At 46.3% G+C, this 14,521-nt stretch overlaps 3 protein-coding genes across 3 annotated transcripts in view; 1 reads left to right on the forward strand and 2 right to left on the reverse strand.

The window, feature by feature from the left end:
- The window catches only part of TMEM204 (transmembrane protein 204), a 33,209-nt gene extending 32,002 nt beyond the window's left edge, over positions 1 to 1,207 (reverse strand). The window contains exon 1 of the mRNA XM_005425190.3: positions 221 to 1,207. Within this exon, the coding sequence (XP_005425247.1) occupies positions 221 to 500 (280 nt within the window). The 5' untranslated portion in view covers positions 501 to 1,207. The remainder of the gene's footprint in view (positions 1 to 220) is intronic.
- The window catches only part of IFT140 (intraflagellar transport 140), a 94,235-nt gene that overhangs the window by 76,881 nt on the left and 2,833 nt on the right, over positions 1 to 14,521 (forward strand). Inside the window, exons 19-26 of the mRNA XM_005425191.3 lie at positions 8,286 to 8,463; positions 10,632 to 10,822; positions 11,767 to 11,862; positions 12,209 to 12,341; positions 12,421 to 12,564; positions 12,956 to 13,084; positions 13,292 to 13,474; positions 14,165 to 14,371. Of these exons, the coding sequence (XP_005425248.2) occupies positions 8,286 to 8,463; positions 10,632 to 10,822; positions 11,767 to 11,862; positions 12,209 to 12,341; positions 12,421 to 12,564; positions 12,956 to 13,084; positions 13,292 to 13,474; positions 14,165 to 14,371 (1,261 nt within the window). The remainder of the gene's footprint in view (positions 1 to 8,285; positions 8,464 to 10,631; positions 10,823 to 11,766; positions 11,863 to 12,208; positions 12,342 to 12,420; positions 12,565 to 12,955; positions 13,085 to 13,291; positions 13,475 to 14,164; positions 14,372 to 14,521) is intronic.
- TELO2 (telomere maintenance 2) overlaps positions 10,867 to 14,521 on the reverse strand; it is a 26,087-nt gene continuing 22,432 nt past the window's right edge. Inside the window, exon 21 of the mRNA XM_031060487.1 lies at positions 10,867 to 11,686. The gene's annotated coding sequence lies outside the window, so the exon portion shown is untranslated. The remainder of the gene's footprint in view (positions 11,687 to 14,521) is intronic.

The following is a 14,521-nucleotide window of genomic DNA, read 5'->3' on the forward strand; positions in this document are numbered from 1 at the left end:
CACCATGCAGATGACTGGTTTTGAGGGGGAATGAGGAGTTTAGTTCACTGGTGGACATAATACTCCTTATTTTCTGAAATTAATTTATTTGGGAATGAATGTGAAGAGATGTTTAGACTAAGACAGACAGCATGATTTCAGGGTTAGGCCATTGAACTCCTGGGGACCCAGATGCACCCTATCAATTGTGTCTGCAGAGAAGATAAGAGGCTGCACTTACGTTTGACAGTGCTGCGTGACTCCTGGAACCCAGCTGACTCTGAACCCCAGCCCAGGACTTCACACTCCTGCTCCTCTCCTTGCCCATGCCTGGCACTGGTGCTTGCAGCCCCTCTGCTCCGCTCTGCCAGCCAGCACATCCTCCAGAGCCCCACACTGCGCTTGCGCCCGTCCTCCAGCGTTTGGTACACCCAGTTGGGGGTAAAGGCAGCCGCGTTGTTAAGGATGAGTGAGACTAGAGCTACCAACACAGCTGTGGCTACCAGTTTCTGGACAGTCATATCTGACTGTCAGCTTGCTGCCAGACTCTAATTGCAGACAACACGAGGTCCCAGTCAGCTGCAGCACATTGAAATTGGGCTGGGAACAGGCGGCTGCGCTGGGTGTTACAGGGCGCTAGACGACATCACCGTTCATTCTTGAAGTCAATTCCTGAGGGATTTCTGACCAAGGAAATGAGAATTTTGTGAGGTAGATAGGAGAATTCCATAAAATAAGAACACAAAGAAGCTTTGTTGTCCTTCCCAGCGTTGACTTATCCACCTTCTTGCACTTTGATAAGTAATGCCAGTCTTGTGGTGAACTGGATGACAGGGAGGTCCATTCCGTATTGGATGGAGTGAATCCAGACAGAATCCAGTCTCAGAGCAGGAGAGCTTGAGCTGAGGTGGGATAGGATGCTCCCTGTAGCCTGCCGAGCGCTGGGTCCTCCAAGCCAACCAGTGCTGCTCCAAAAGCCTAGGTTTGGGTGCAAACTTCAGAATATCCTGCAAACGGTGACAGATATCATCCTCTCAAAGCCAAGCCGAGCCAGAGGGGAATGCGGTCACCCCAAAGGTGATCTACAAGTCTGGAGTATCTCGAGGAGGTTGCTCTGCCCTGTCCCTCTCCGAAGAGCCGAGCTGTGAGTGCCGGGACGAGAACAGCCACTGCGGTGAGGAAAAGGCCCCCCCCCCACCTCCCCACCAAGAGGAAATGGCTGTTTTTGTGGCTCGTTTTGGTGAGCCTCAGGGCGTAGTCGACTGCAAAAAAAAAAAAAAAAAGAGCCACTGCCACGGCAGTCAAACATTAACAGGATGCGTTTCCTGAAAGGAAAAGACTGTGGAGACTTCTAAAGTTGTCCCTCCTCCCCTCGGAGGGCCCCCCTGCCTCACGCCTCCTCCCCTCGCCGCTGCGGCCAGCAGGGCTGCCGGGACCCGCGGCGTCTCGGAGAGCCCGGGGAGCACAGCAGAGCTCCTCGGGAAAAGGAGAGAAGGAAATCCCAGCTTCAGCCCTTGGGGCATCAGCTCTGTGGAAGCGGATCGAGGAGAGGGATTTTGAAATACCTTTTACTAGAAGCAAAACAATATTGGGGTTCACTGCTGGACAGCGCGACGGAAGCTCTGCGGGGGTGCGCTGATGTCCGCGTCCTCTCGGCACCATAGGAGGGACCGTGGCAGATAAATAAGAAGTATAAAATCTCGAGACTCTCAGCCCGGTAACAACCCAATTTGGGGGTGTCTGCAAAGGCAGAGGGCAAGTGTTGGGATATGAGTGAGGTTGAGAGTCAGCGCATGGCGAGCCCAAGTCCCGGCGTGCTGGGCGCGGTGAGGGCTCCGCAGGGCCTCGAGGGAGGCTGCCCACCCCGCTCGGTGCCCAGGCCGTGCAAGCTCTGCTGCCGTGTGGGATCGCCCAGCTGACAGCCTGGTAGGGACTGCACTGCCACAGGGCAAGTGGCTTCTCTTCACAGGGCAGGTGCTTCTCTGATAAACCCCTTAAAAAGAGTTGTTGAGGGTATTCCAAACTGTTCTTGAACTTGGATGTTTCCAGAGCGGTCTTGCCCAGACTGGCACTCCAAACGGCTCTTTGCTGTTCCCATCAGCTGCCTCGGCAGCACCGGGAGGAGGACAGAGATTCTGGTGGGCACTACCCTGCAGCCAGGTGGTACAGCCTGGGGTTATGCCCCTCCTGAGCTGAGCCTGGCACAGTTCTTCAGGCTTCACAAATACCACACGAGTGTAGTGTTGCCTTGTACACACTGCACTGAAGGCACCACATCCGCTCAGCTCTGAGGACACCTGGCACAGACCTGCCTTGCCGGGCACTGCCACACCTGAGGGGCTGGCACAGGATTTCACATCCCGATAATCAGTACATTAGATTACAAACTGATTTCATTTTGTAGCGGCTCCATTTTACCAAGACAAGAGGCTTTGCCCCTAACCAACTGATCTGCCCTGACCCAATACACAGAAAGAAACGGGTCTGAATTTTTTTGCAAGGCAAAATTTTCTTTTCAGACTTGTTGGTGAGAGAAGGGGGGGGGGAATTCCAATAAAGCTGATGTGCTCCTATAATTAGTTTTCAGGTACTGAAGTTGAATGTACTAACCTGGCTATGAACTCAGCCCTCCTCCGTGTGCTCTGATAGTTTTTAATCTTTTAAACAAATTAAGTTTTAAGTACTTGGAGCATCTTCATCCCTTAAGAGCACTGTAGCATCTTTGGTTTCTCTTTTTCCCTGTGATTGATCATGTTTCTGTACATTTCTGGGTTTAGAACTTCCAGTATAAGCACACCAGTGTCTGCCATTCTTCAAATAAATTTCCTACCAGCAATGACTGTCTTTGCATATTTTAAACCCCTTGGATTACTTGTTATTATGATTCTGTGTTTATTTTGAGCCAGGCATTCAGCAGCAAGGTAGATGATGTTTACATGCAGATAACGCCAGGAGAGATTTACCTTTAGGGAAATGTCACACACCTGCTTCTGCCTCCCCCCATTTGTTTTTTGTGATTTGATGAAGTCTGAGTATGTATTTTCAGGGGGGTCCAAGCTTCCTTCTCATGTAACAATAAAAACAATAGCAATTATATTTTACAAAGGCTGAACAAATCAGTCTAGTTATAGAATCATAAAGGTTGGAGAAGATCAAGTCCAACCACAAACCCATGTCCCCAAATGCTACATCCACACAGCTTTTAAATCCTTCCAGGGATGGTGACTCCACCACTGCCCTGGGCAACTGTGCCAGTGCCCAACCACTCTTTGCATGAAGACATTTTCCCTAAAATCCAATTTAAACAGTATGGGAATCCTGATCCTTAATAAAAAACTGCCTTAGTGAATGCTTCTTTGCTGACAAACAGGCAGCAGGATGTGCATTTTGCAGCACTCACGGCATTCTGTGGGGCACAGGGGTTTGTGTCATATAACCCACATGGAGCAATCTCTTGGTGTTGGTTTGATGAGGGTAAGCTTGGAACAAAGCTGTGTATTCAGTGGGATATTACAGATCCATTCTGTGAAGCTGCTTTATCAAAATGATATGTTTCTTACAGGGAAGAGTTTTTAGGAGTAGCCTCATCAGCTTTCAGTGTTTGGATCATACATGAAAAATGCCTGACTTTTCTTAGAGTAGCTCATATAATATCATTAACACAATCAAGAGTCCCATTGAACTGTTACAACTTTTCATGTATCACTTGAATTCCTTGTTGTCTTTTAGCCCCACGGAAAGTTATAACCAGGATCCCATAAAGGCATTTTATTTTAAAAGTATCAAACCTAATTTAGCTACATCAGCTAAAACCTCATTTTCTCAAGTCCTTAGGGTTTTCCAGTCTAGTGGAAGACATCCCTGCCCATGGCAGGGGTTTAGAATTAAGATGGTTTTTAATGTCCCTTCCTACCCAAACTATTCTGTGGTTCTGTGATTATCTACAATATTACATTATAGGATGCAATAATAATTTGTTATATATAATGTGTATATTATAGGGTCCAGTTCAACAAAGTGGGGCCCAAATTGAAAAGAGATTTTTTTTTACCCTGATCAATGTTCATATTCCAAATATAGCCCATTAAATAGAGGGAGAAAAGGTTTTTCAGTGAAATGCTTAAGACATATAAATCTCCAGCCCTTCTAAATAATATTCCATTTTTTCTTTAAACTTCAGTGCTTTGGGCAATGAAAAATATATGGGAGCAGAAGGGTTTGTGAGGACTGTGGATGCTATAAACACAGTTCCACAGACAAACAGATGTGAAAGGTCAGATACAAAGCAAGGACTTTCATCAAATATGTGGTAAGATTTGTGTCCGCTCTTAAGAGGCATCAACATTTGCTTCCCCAATCCCTGGTACTGTGGATGTGGCCTGGAGCCTGGGACCACAGGGTGCACCTGGTGGGGGGCTTGGGGCTCCCAGGCTGCTTGGGATGCCTTTCCATGGCTCTGCTCCCGCTGCTGCTGTGCCCGGGCTTCATTAAATTTCCAACTTCGGCTGATGAAGTACAGATGTGAGAGGCTTTCCAGGGGGGGTGAAAGGAGGAGGAGGGGAAGAACAGGAAATTCCTGGAGTCACAGTTGGGGGCAGGGAAGAATATTACTTGGCATTTTTATATGGACAGCAGGGCCAGGCCTGGAAAGTAGAGTTGCTGCCTTTTAGGGATGCATGAAGAGATTCAGCTTTCTTACTACACTGGCAGCTGTTGGGAGATAAACTGTGGTTTTCCCTGGGATTTAACTGAACCTGTTCTGCACCTCTTGTTTTTTGTTCCCTCACCAGACCCACATCCATCTGCCCACATTTCTGAGGGGCAGCAAAACTTGCCCTGGTGCTGGAGGTGTGTGCCTGCCAGGGAGGTGGTGCATCTCATGGCTGAGGTTGGTGTTCATGAAATGAAGAGAGAAATGGAAGTGGATTGTGGGTGCTGCCAGGATCCCCTCCCCTTCCCTACTCTTTCCTCTCCATGTACCTTATCTGAGCACTGTCCCTCTTGTGAAGGATGTGTCTACTGGAAAGAACCAATGTCTGCTGTAGTTCCATGGGGACCATGGCTGTTGTTGTTGCCTGTGCAGCTGCTAAGCAAACTGAGTGGGCTGTGGGAACTGCTCTGGGCAGAGCAAGGCTGGAATCCTTGGGTAAAACACTCCTTCAGGTGTTTCAGCAGGGTGGAAGCAGGAGAAGGAACAGTCAGGGGGAGTCAGTGGTCTCACCTGCCATGGGTTCTTGTGCTGGTGAGCTGCTCTGATCATGTCTCTCAGAATCTTAGAATCATGGAATGGTTTGGGTTGAAAAGGACCTTAAGGACCATCTAGCACCAACTCTCTGCCATGGGCAGGGACACCTTTCTTTGCTGTCCCTCTCATCTCTTGCTGTGGTCTCTGTGCTGGGTGAGTCCATGCAAGATGTGCTCTGCTGTGAACACTCCCAAATTCAGTATCTTTGCTGCAGTTTGAGCCTGGTGTGCTTACCCCCTGCCCAGCCAGGTTGGGAGAAGGCGGTGTCTGCGGGAATAAAACCAACTGCAGAGCACATTGACTGCAGATGTTTCTCCCTCTGTGTTTGTTGCTGCTTGCAGCATATCCATGGCTCAAGACTCTCAGGTTCATTTTGCAAATGGTTTGGAGTGTAGGAGAAAGAGGTGGGATGGCAGAACTCCAGCTCCTCAGGGCAGAGGTACCTGGGTGCCTGCGTGGGCCACAGGCAGGTGTGTGGGGGGCAAGAGCTCCCAAAGAGGAGTCCTAGGGGCAGCAGCTGACATTGGCAGGAGATGTTGCCATCCAGGAAAGCATAAAACAGCTGAGAGATGATGAGCAACATCTCCTATCTCCTAAATCCTGCTATGACTCTCTGCACGCTGTTATCTTCTAACTTTAAAATACACTGTGTAGTCTGTTTCCTCACAAAAGTTTCCACTCCCTGAAGTCTAAATAAGAATCTCATCCGCTCGCCTGTTTGAGCCCATGAACTCTCATCTTCCTGCATGGAGGGAGTTGAGAGCTGTCGGAGCTCTGAAAAAGAAAGACTTTGATTTCCTTTCAGAAACTCACTGTTAGTCAGCTTGACAAAGCCCAGCACAGATGTGTGTTCCTTCACCCCAAGCCAACTGGCTGTTGGCAGCTTCTTCTGGCACACTGCAGAGCTTGGGAAATGTACTTCTCCTCAAGTCTTGTGAAGCACAGCTGTGCCCAGGCACAGCCTCGAGCAGCTTTTCCTAAGGACAGAACTCAGATGGCTGTGTTGGTCAAAGCCAGGTGACCATAACTAACATCATGTTGATTGTGTCAATGTTGTCTAAAGGTGTTTTCCCACTTTTCCCAATTCCAGATAGAGATAGTGTCTGGAATAAAAGAGAAAACTGTTCCAACTTTTCAGAAATTAGGAAGGTTACATCTGATGACACAAGGCAGCATTTTTGTATTGAGTGGTGTTGGTTTCTGTCAGGCCCTTCCAGGTCTGAAATTACCATGCTTTATTTCAATATTCCTTTTGGCTCCTCGGCTGGGGAGCTTGGACATGTGGGATAAGAGCATGAGGAGGCTATGATTGAATACCACTCAGTTGTAAGAAAGGCGGCACTCAGACATGCATTTTTGCTTTTCTAAACCAGAAACACTTTTGATCTTTCTGAAATTTGTCCCTGATTTAACATTTTCATTCCTTTTTTATTTTTTCTGTACCGTTTGTCTCAGTGAAGTCTGTACTACTTATATTGATCAATACCCGAAACCTTCATATGAGTTGCACTGCAAGTAAAAGATGCTCTAATTCTTAAGTAAATTACACAAAGAATTTTTCCTGTGCCTTTTCTTAGTGTATGAGCACATCGTGGTTCACCTGTTCCACTGCTTTCCAGTTAGTCACTTTCTCCTGTGTATGCAGGGCTTTCTCACAGCCACTAGAAACAGAAAAACATTTTAATCATAGGAAAACTGGAAGGGAATTTGGTGGCAGGTCATAAAGTGTCATTCTATTCTATTATTTTCTTCTTTTTTCCTTGCTTTTAGAATTTAGATCTTTACTTTGTGCTGTGTTGGTGCCTGAGAACTGCACAGACTGTACCGCTGCTGGGGGTGACATTGAAAAAAACCTTATTTTGAATGCTCATGTTTTTTATTAGTCAAACATACTGCATGAAATTTTGAAGAGTCTCAAAAGTGAATAGAATCTGTGAAAATATTTGCTTGTCCCACTCTGTGATGGTCAGTTCTGTTGTGCTCCTTCTGCTAAGCAATTCTGCCAGCCATTCCAGCTGGAAGCATGGTCCTCAGTCCATCCTGCTTTGCCTGGGCAGGGGACTTTGCAGTGTTAACTCCAAGCTCATAGCCCTGAGTTCTTGTTCTGAGCATTACAAAGCTTTTCTTTTTGTCTGTTTTATGCAAGTTTTAAATTAGAACATGGTTGTTTGGTAGTTTTGCTACACATCATTCCCTATAACTGGGTACAACAATTGTACTCCCAGTAGTTGTTCAGTATTTAAACTACTCCAGACTGCAACAGGAGATTTCCAGTGTAGGTTAAGACTTTTTTTCTAATTTAAATTTTCATTTCTGAACATCATTGTGGGAGTTGTGACTGTCTATAGGTTGCAGCTACAACAGGATGGGCACATGATAAATGTTTACATACATGCAAACATGGACTGGTTTGGGTTGGAAGGGACCTTAAAGACCATCTAGTTCGACCCACCCCTGCTTTGGGCAGGGATGCCCACTATTTCCAGGTTGCTCCAAGTCCTGTCCAATCTGGCCTTGAACGCTTCCAGGGATCGGGCAGCCACAGCTGCTCTGGGCACCCTGCGCCAGGGACTCCCCACCCTCATAGGAAAGAATTTCTTCCAATCTGAATCTCCCCTTTTGCAATTAAAAGACATTCCCCCTTGTCCTGTCCCTCCAGGTCCTCATCCCAACTCCCTCTCCAGCCCTCCTGGAGCTCCTTTAGGCACTGGAAGATGCTGTTAAGTTCTCCTCAGAGCCTTCTCTTCTCCAGGCTGAACATCCTCAACTCTCTCAGCCTGTCTCCAGAGTAGACGTGTAATTGCTGTTGTTTAGACATTGGTGTAAATCAAAGTCCACAAGATTTCCTGAAGGTTGGGGTCATTCAGCTCAAGAAGTGACCTTTGTGTGTGGGCCTGCTTCTGTTCCTCTTTGATCTTGACACAGCTGCTGGAGTCTCTGTTACAGTCATCCCATTCCCAACGTACTGATGGTTTCCCCTTTCACACTCTCCCTCCTCACACCTCACTTGCCTTCCAGGTGACACAATAACAGCTCTCCTTTTCTTTCCTGTTTCCTGCAGTGAGGCTGTCTGGGAGAACATGGCTCGCATGTGTGTGAAGACTCAGAGGCTCGATGTTGCCAAAATTTGCCTGGGGCACATGGGTCATGCCAGAGGAGCCAAGGCACTGCGGGAGGCTGAGCAAGAGCCAGAGCAGAAGGCCAGGGTGGCTGTGCTGGCCATCCAGCTGGGCATGCTGGTAAATCCCACAGCCAAGCTGTGAATGGTTTATATCAGACTCTGAAAAATTACTCAGTGAAAGAAACTGCTGACTAAAGGAAACATATTTTAAAGATTGTTTTATGTGTGAAACATTATCAAAAATCTGCTTTCTTGGGGCATAAGCCTCTTCCAAGCTAGATTTCACTGGATTTAAAAAAGCCTGTATTTTATTATAGTTAAAATATTTCAACAAACATGTTTTAAGCTCTGATATGGAGCTCTGATATTTAAGTTCTGATATGGAACGCAAGTTCCAATTTGAACTTATTTGTTTCTAGAGTGAAAGGCTAGAGCTGTGTGCTGTCACAGAGTGAGGGCTGACCTGAGGTTGTTGAAGGAGTTTACGGAAAATAGACTTTTCCTGTGGGGCTGGAGAACTCTGGCCAGTCACATTCATTGCCTGTACTGTCCCAGGGATGCCTAGTCACCCAGATTTCTATCCTGACTTCTCCCACTGTGTGAGCAGGAACTTGGCTGGACCCAGCTCAGACAGAGGACAAGATCTGGCGGTTCCACCATCTGGAGCCCCACCTAGCAGCAAATACACCCCAAAGTGGACCTTGTGTCTCATGTCTGTCTTCATTCCCCTTGACTGCCAATAGAACTGAGATCTAAGCTGAATTTGAGATCAGCATTGTCATATGGATTGAAAATTGACTAGTGTTGGTCAGAGAGGAATTAATATTCTACTAATTTAATACCTTTAGCTATGATCCATTAGAAAGCCAGAAATTTTTCATTTGGGAACCATAAGAGATCCAGACATATGATCTGTCAGAGGGAAAAACTGGAAAAGAATTTATGAATAACCCACAGTCCATAGGAAATACTGAATTAGATAAAAAATAGCAAGGTGCTATGACAGCAAAAATCAGTTTGGGGCCATGTTTGAGGAGATGCCAAATCCTGGGGCCTGGATTTGGTAACTCCTATCTGTGTATTCAGGGCAGCTACAGCTGGAATGATGACCTCCAGCCTTTAAGTATCTCACTACAGAAAAAATAGTTGATGAACTGGAAAAGGTTCAGACAAAATCAATGCAAATTTCTCAGCTCTTAGAAAGATTTCACAGAAGTGGAAGTCTTGAAAATGGTCAAATAATAAAAATTTGGCTTGAAAAGGTATTTTGTAATCTATAGTTACTTGATGAGTATGAGAAAGAGACAGAGTAACTATTCTGAGTTAAAGGAAAAAAGGAAAATTCAAAGTAAATGTTTGTAAAGGCTTCCTGGCAGAGAAAACTATGAGGCTGAAAAGTGTCAGCACCGCTTCTCTTGGATATTTTGATCTGTTTGGAGAGGTGGAAGGGAACTACAGCAAAACAAATGCAGTTCTACTGCTTTTTTCCATCTTGTACAGAGTCTTAGTGCAGGCATTTTCCTTTTCCACTTTCTGTACTTCTTAAAATTTGAAACAATAAGAGACAGAAAGCATTTTTCTGTCTTGGACAGATAATCTTAATTTACTAAATATAGTGTTCAGCTGGACAGCAGTTGGGTGGAGCAGGAAAGTGCTCCTTCCACAGGAGTTAGAACCTCTCAGAGAATAAAAATAATAGTTCCAAATTTGCCCACCCTTGCGTCAGCACCGGCAAAACCCTCCTGTTCTAATTCTGCAATAAATTACTAACATTTATTCCCAGGAATGGAGCTCAGTTGTCCACAAACAGCATTGCTACCTCTGAGATCAGCTGGGAGGCCACAGGGGTTCCCTGGCTTGCAACACCTTAATTCTCAAACCCTGAGTGCCAAGATCTTCTCTTAAGCCCCACCCCTGGGTGGGCAGCATGATAGGTAGCTGTACCCCCACCTAAGCATGTCTCCATTTTTGGTGATTAAAACTCCTGATGACAGCATTTGATTATTGATGACTTGCTCGTGTCACTCCCCTCCCTCTCAGGCAATCCTGTACAATAAATGTCAAGATCTGAATGCTTTCCTTATTTTTACATAACCATCCTGTTTCCCAATAACATGCTATCCTAGGCCATGTATATTTAGTTGGTTAAACCCTCTGACTGAATGATTGTTGCTTTAATTGCATTGCAATGCCCTGCACTAATAAACTGCTCCAAGAAGTGCCTGGTGTGACTGACATGCAGCATGGTCGGGGCTGATGGGATTTTGGGTGTTCCTCTCCCCCCAGGAGGACGCAGAGCGGCTGTACAAGGATTGCAGACGCTATGACCTCTTGAACAAGTTCTACCAGGCCTCCAACCAGTGGCAGAAAGCCATCGAAACGGCCGAGGCTCATGACCGAGTTCACCTGCGCACCACCCACTACAACTACGCCAAGCACCTGGAGGCAACCGGGCAGCAGAGCCTGGCACTCACCCAGTAAGCAGCAGTTGGGTGTAAGCTGGGGGACTGGGAGCCTCTATCCTTTGAAGATGGGTGAAGGAGGATGTTTGATGATGACCAGTAAAAATTAATTAAAGTCTTTTCCTGTTTCTGGTGCCTTTTATCTCATAGAGTGAAAGCATTCCCAGTGAAACCTCCCAGCACCCTCCCATGCAAATAATGTGTAGCGTCTTAAAAAGTCAAGAGTCTGTCTGGGCCAGTAGTGAAAACCCACTCATATCCAATCCTGTGTTTGTCTCTGGAAGACCACTGCCATCTTCTCCTTCCTTTTCCATGAAAAAAACAATTATTTGCTTTTCCCGAGAGTCCCAGACACAACTGCTGGAGCAGAATTGAGTTTGATGTGGTTGCTTCTGGTGGCTGATCCTCTCCTGTGACTGCCAAGTCCCATGACAAGTTAGGGGAGGGTATTTTTGATGTCTTGTATTTCTTGTTTGAGATCTTGTTTTTATGTGAGTTTTCCAATATGAAAAGTTCTCATCATCATCATCATCATCCAATAAGGTCAATTCTGTTCAGAATCAAAACAGAACTCTGCTGTGCTCAGGCAGACCCACTGGTGGCCATGGTGGGCAGTGGGGTTAGGACATGTGGGTGCTGGGGAAGGGCAGTGACCTCTCAGCAGTGGCAGAGGCTGATGTTGCAGTGGGTACAATGTGGAGCCTGGGCCATTTGTGACCTGTCCAGACAGGTGTGCTTGATGCTTGGGGAACTTTCTGGAATACTTCTTTGGGCCATCACTGGCACTTTTAATTTTTGATGGTGTTGGTGGACTGCAACTAGTCGTACAGTGAACTTATACAGCTGAAGCAGTTGTTGCCAGTGTTGTCTGTTGTTTGGCTGGCAAACAAGATTAAATAGATTAATAGAGAGCTAATAAGGAGGCTATCACTTCACATCTAATATGTTCTTCTCTACAGCTATGAAAAGTCAGACACACACAGGTTTGAGGTACCTCGAATGCTCTCTGAAGACCTACAAGCACTGGAGAACTACATCAACAAGATGAAAGACAAGTAAGTGCTATGCTTGTTCCTTCTACACGGGCTGTCAGGTCTGATATACAATTTGTGATGAGTGCAAGGATGACAGAGTGTGAATCTTAGTCTCATTCACCCCCTGCCTTATCCACTATGACCCTCCAACAGCTTTTCAGGTTTATGCTGCACTTGCATAAGAACTGCCACATTGTTACCCAGGCTGACTTCTGGTATAGTGCAGATCTTGGGAGTGTCACACTTGGGTTGGGGTAAACCATGAACACACTAAGAAGTGTGTTAAGTCTTTAGTTCAAGCTCTCTAGCAGCGACAAACAGCATCTGTCAGTTCTCATTGCTGCAGTTAATATTGTTGCTTTTCCAGGAGCCTGTGGAAGTGGTGGGCACAGTACTTGGAGAGCCAGTCAGACATGGAGTCCGCATTAAAATACTATGCACTGGCTCAGGATTATTTTTCCCTAGTCCGTGTTCACTGCTTTCAAGGCCACATTGAGAAGGTAAGGCAGCCTGCTTCCACAGCTCTCAGTCCTGGGAGGAGCATGGACATGAAGTAAAGCTGTACAATTCCCTCTGCAGGCTGCTGAAATAGCAAATGAAACGGGGAATGGGGCAGCCTCCTATCACCTGGCACGCCAGTACGAGAGTCAGGAGGATATCAAGCAGGCCGTGCACTTCTACAGCCGGGCCCAGGCGTTCAACAACGCCATCCGCTTGTGCAAGGTACGCTAGAAGCACCGTGTGCCCACACCAGCACAAGCTTCTGCCCTTTGGGAGTATAAGGTGTTTGTGCCTGTTCTGTCCCATAAGACACTGCCTGCTCTTGCACAGCCCATGATGAAGCTGCTCCTGGTTTCTGCTGACCTCTTCTACTAAAGGTGGATCAATAAAGCCTTGGTGATTTGGAAATGTATTTTCTTAAACAGCTCATCAGAAAATCCCTGAAAGAAATAATCATAATCAAAGCTGAAGATCACTTGGGTTGTAGAGGTTTTACACAGAAGGGGGTGAGAGTTTAGTACTATGGGACAGCATAAAGACACAGGCTTGCCAGCAGTTGGAATTACTAAATTTTTGTGTGCACACCCAGAGCCAAACCTTTGCTTTTGAACAGGCGAATAATTTAAATGATCAGCTGATGAACCTGGCTCTCCTGAGCTCACCAGAAGACATGATAGAGGCAGCCTGCTATTATGAGGAAAAGGGAGATCAAATGGACAGAGCTGTTATGTTATACCACAAGGTAAATGTTTTTTAGTAAAAACTCCCAAACTTTACTGTGAAGCAGTTCCTACAGCAGAGGAATTGTAAATCAACTGTGGTGCTTACTATGTCCTGCTTATTTGTAATTTTTTTCATGGTGAGTAATGCTTTATTAAGCCAGGGTGTCCTGTGAACTGGCTCTGTAGTGCTCATTTTAGTCTTTGAAGCCTCATTCCTAATTTTGCAGGCAGGACACTTCTCCAAAGCCCTGGAGCTGGCCTTTGCCACGCAGCAGTTTGGGGCCCTACAGCTCATTGCTGAGGACCTGGATGAGAAATCTGACCCAGCCCTGCTCGCCCGCTGCTCCAGCTTCTTCATTGAACATGCTCAGTATGAGAAGGCAATGGAGCTGCTGCTCACAGCCAAGAAGGTGAGCTGAGCCCTCTGGTCCCCTCTGCACAGGTAGAGGAGCACAACAGGTGTGTACCCGCACACAGCCATTCATCTGTGCAGATAAACAGATACAAGAGACACTTATGAAGTTTCAAAATTCCTCCTAAGCCAGTGATTCAGAGGCACTGGCAGCTCAGCCTTGCCAAAATGGTGGGCACCAGACCATTCTGTGCCTCCTCCTCTTTAACAGGCTCCTATGGCTGGCTTTCTTCTACACTTTGCAAGGATACCATAGCCCTTTTCTGGACAAGCTTTTGTACAGCCTACTCAGAATTTGTTCCTATATGGGAAGTACCAAAATATTTAACAGAATCTTTCAATTTATTTGTATTTGCTGGAAATGTTACTATTGATTGTGCCTAACAAACCTGACTTGTATGTCTCTGAAAACCTCATGTTCAGAGTCAAAATGGCTGAATCTTTAATGGCACACTTGTGTGAGAGCAATGTGGTCATGGAAGAACAAACATGTTCTTCTTAGCGAACAAATGGGACAGTGTGTGCCTGAACAGGGGCTGATGTTGACACGTAACTACGGCCCAGTGTTCCAGACCGAGCATCCTCAGATACTTGTGTTTCTAGCAGATTTCTGTAGGTTACTCCACAAGCAAATGTGAGGTATCATGATAGTGTTTGCAACATCTCATTGCTCTCTTGCTCCCATCAGTACCACGAAGCTCTGCAGCTCTGCCTGGAGCAGAACCTAACCATCACCGAGGAGCTGGCTGAGAAGATGACAGTCTCCAAGGAATCCCAGGATCTCTCTGAGGAGTCCCGGAGAGAGCTGCTGGAGCAAATTGCTGACTGCTGCATGAGACAAGGCAACTACCACATTGCCACCAAGAAATACACACAAGCAGGAAACAAGTTAAAGGTCAGCCTGGAGAGCCTCAAAACGAGGGTGTTTTGAAAAGTAAACCTTGAAGCAGACTTCCTACAGTAGCTACCCAGATGAAACTTCTGAGCCATCTTGATGGTGTTTTTGCATTCACAGTATTTTCCCTCTCTCCCTCTGTGCCACTCT

Source organism: Geospiza fortis, unplaced genomic scaffold, assembly GCF_000277835.1.
Source record: "Geospiza fortis unplaced genomic scaffold, GeoFor_1.0 scaffold114, whole genome shotgun sequence".
NCBI classification, from domain to species: Eukaryota; Metazoa; Chordata; class Aves; order Passeriformes; family Thraupidae; genus Geospiza; species Geospiza fortis.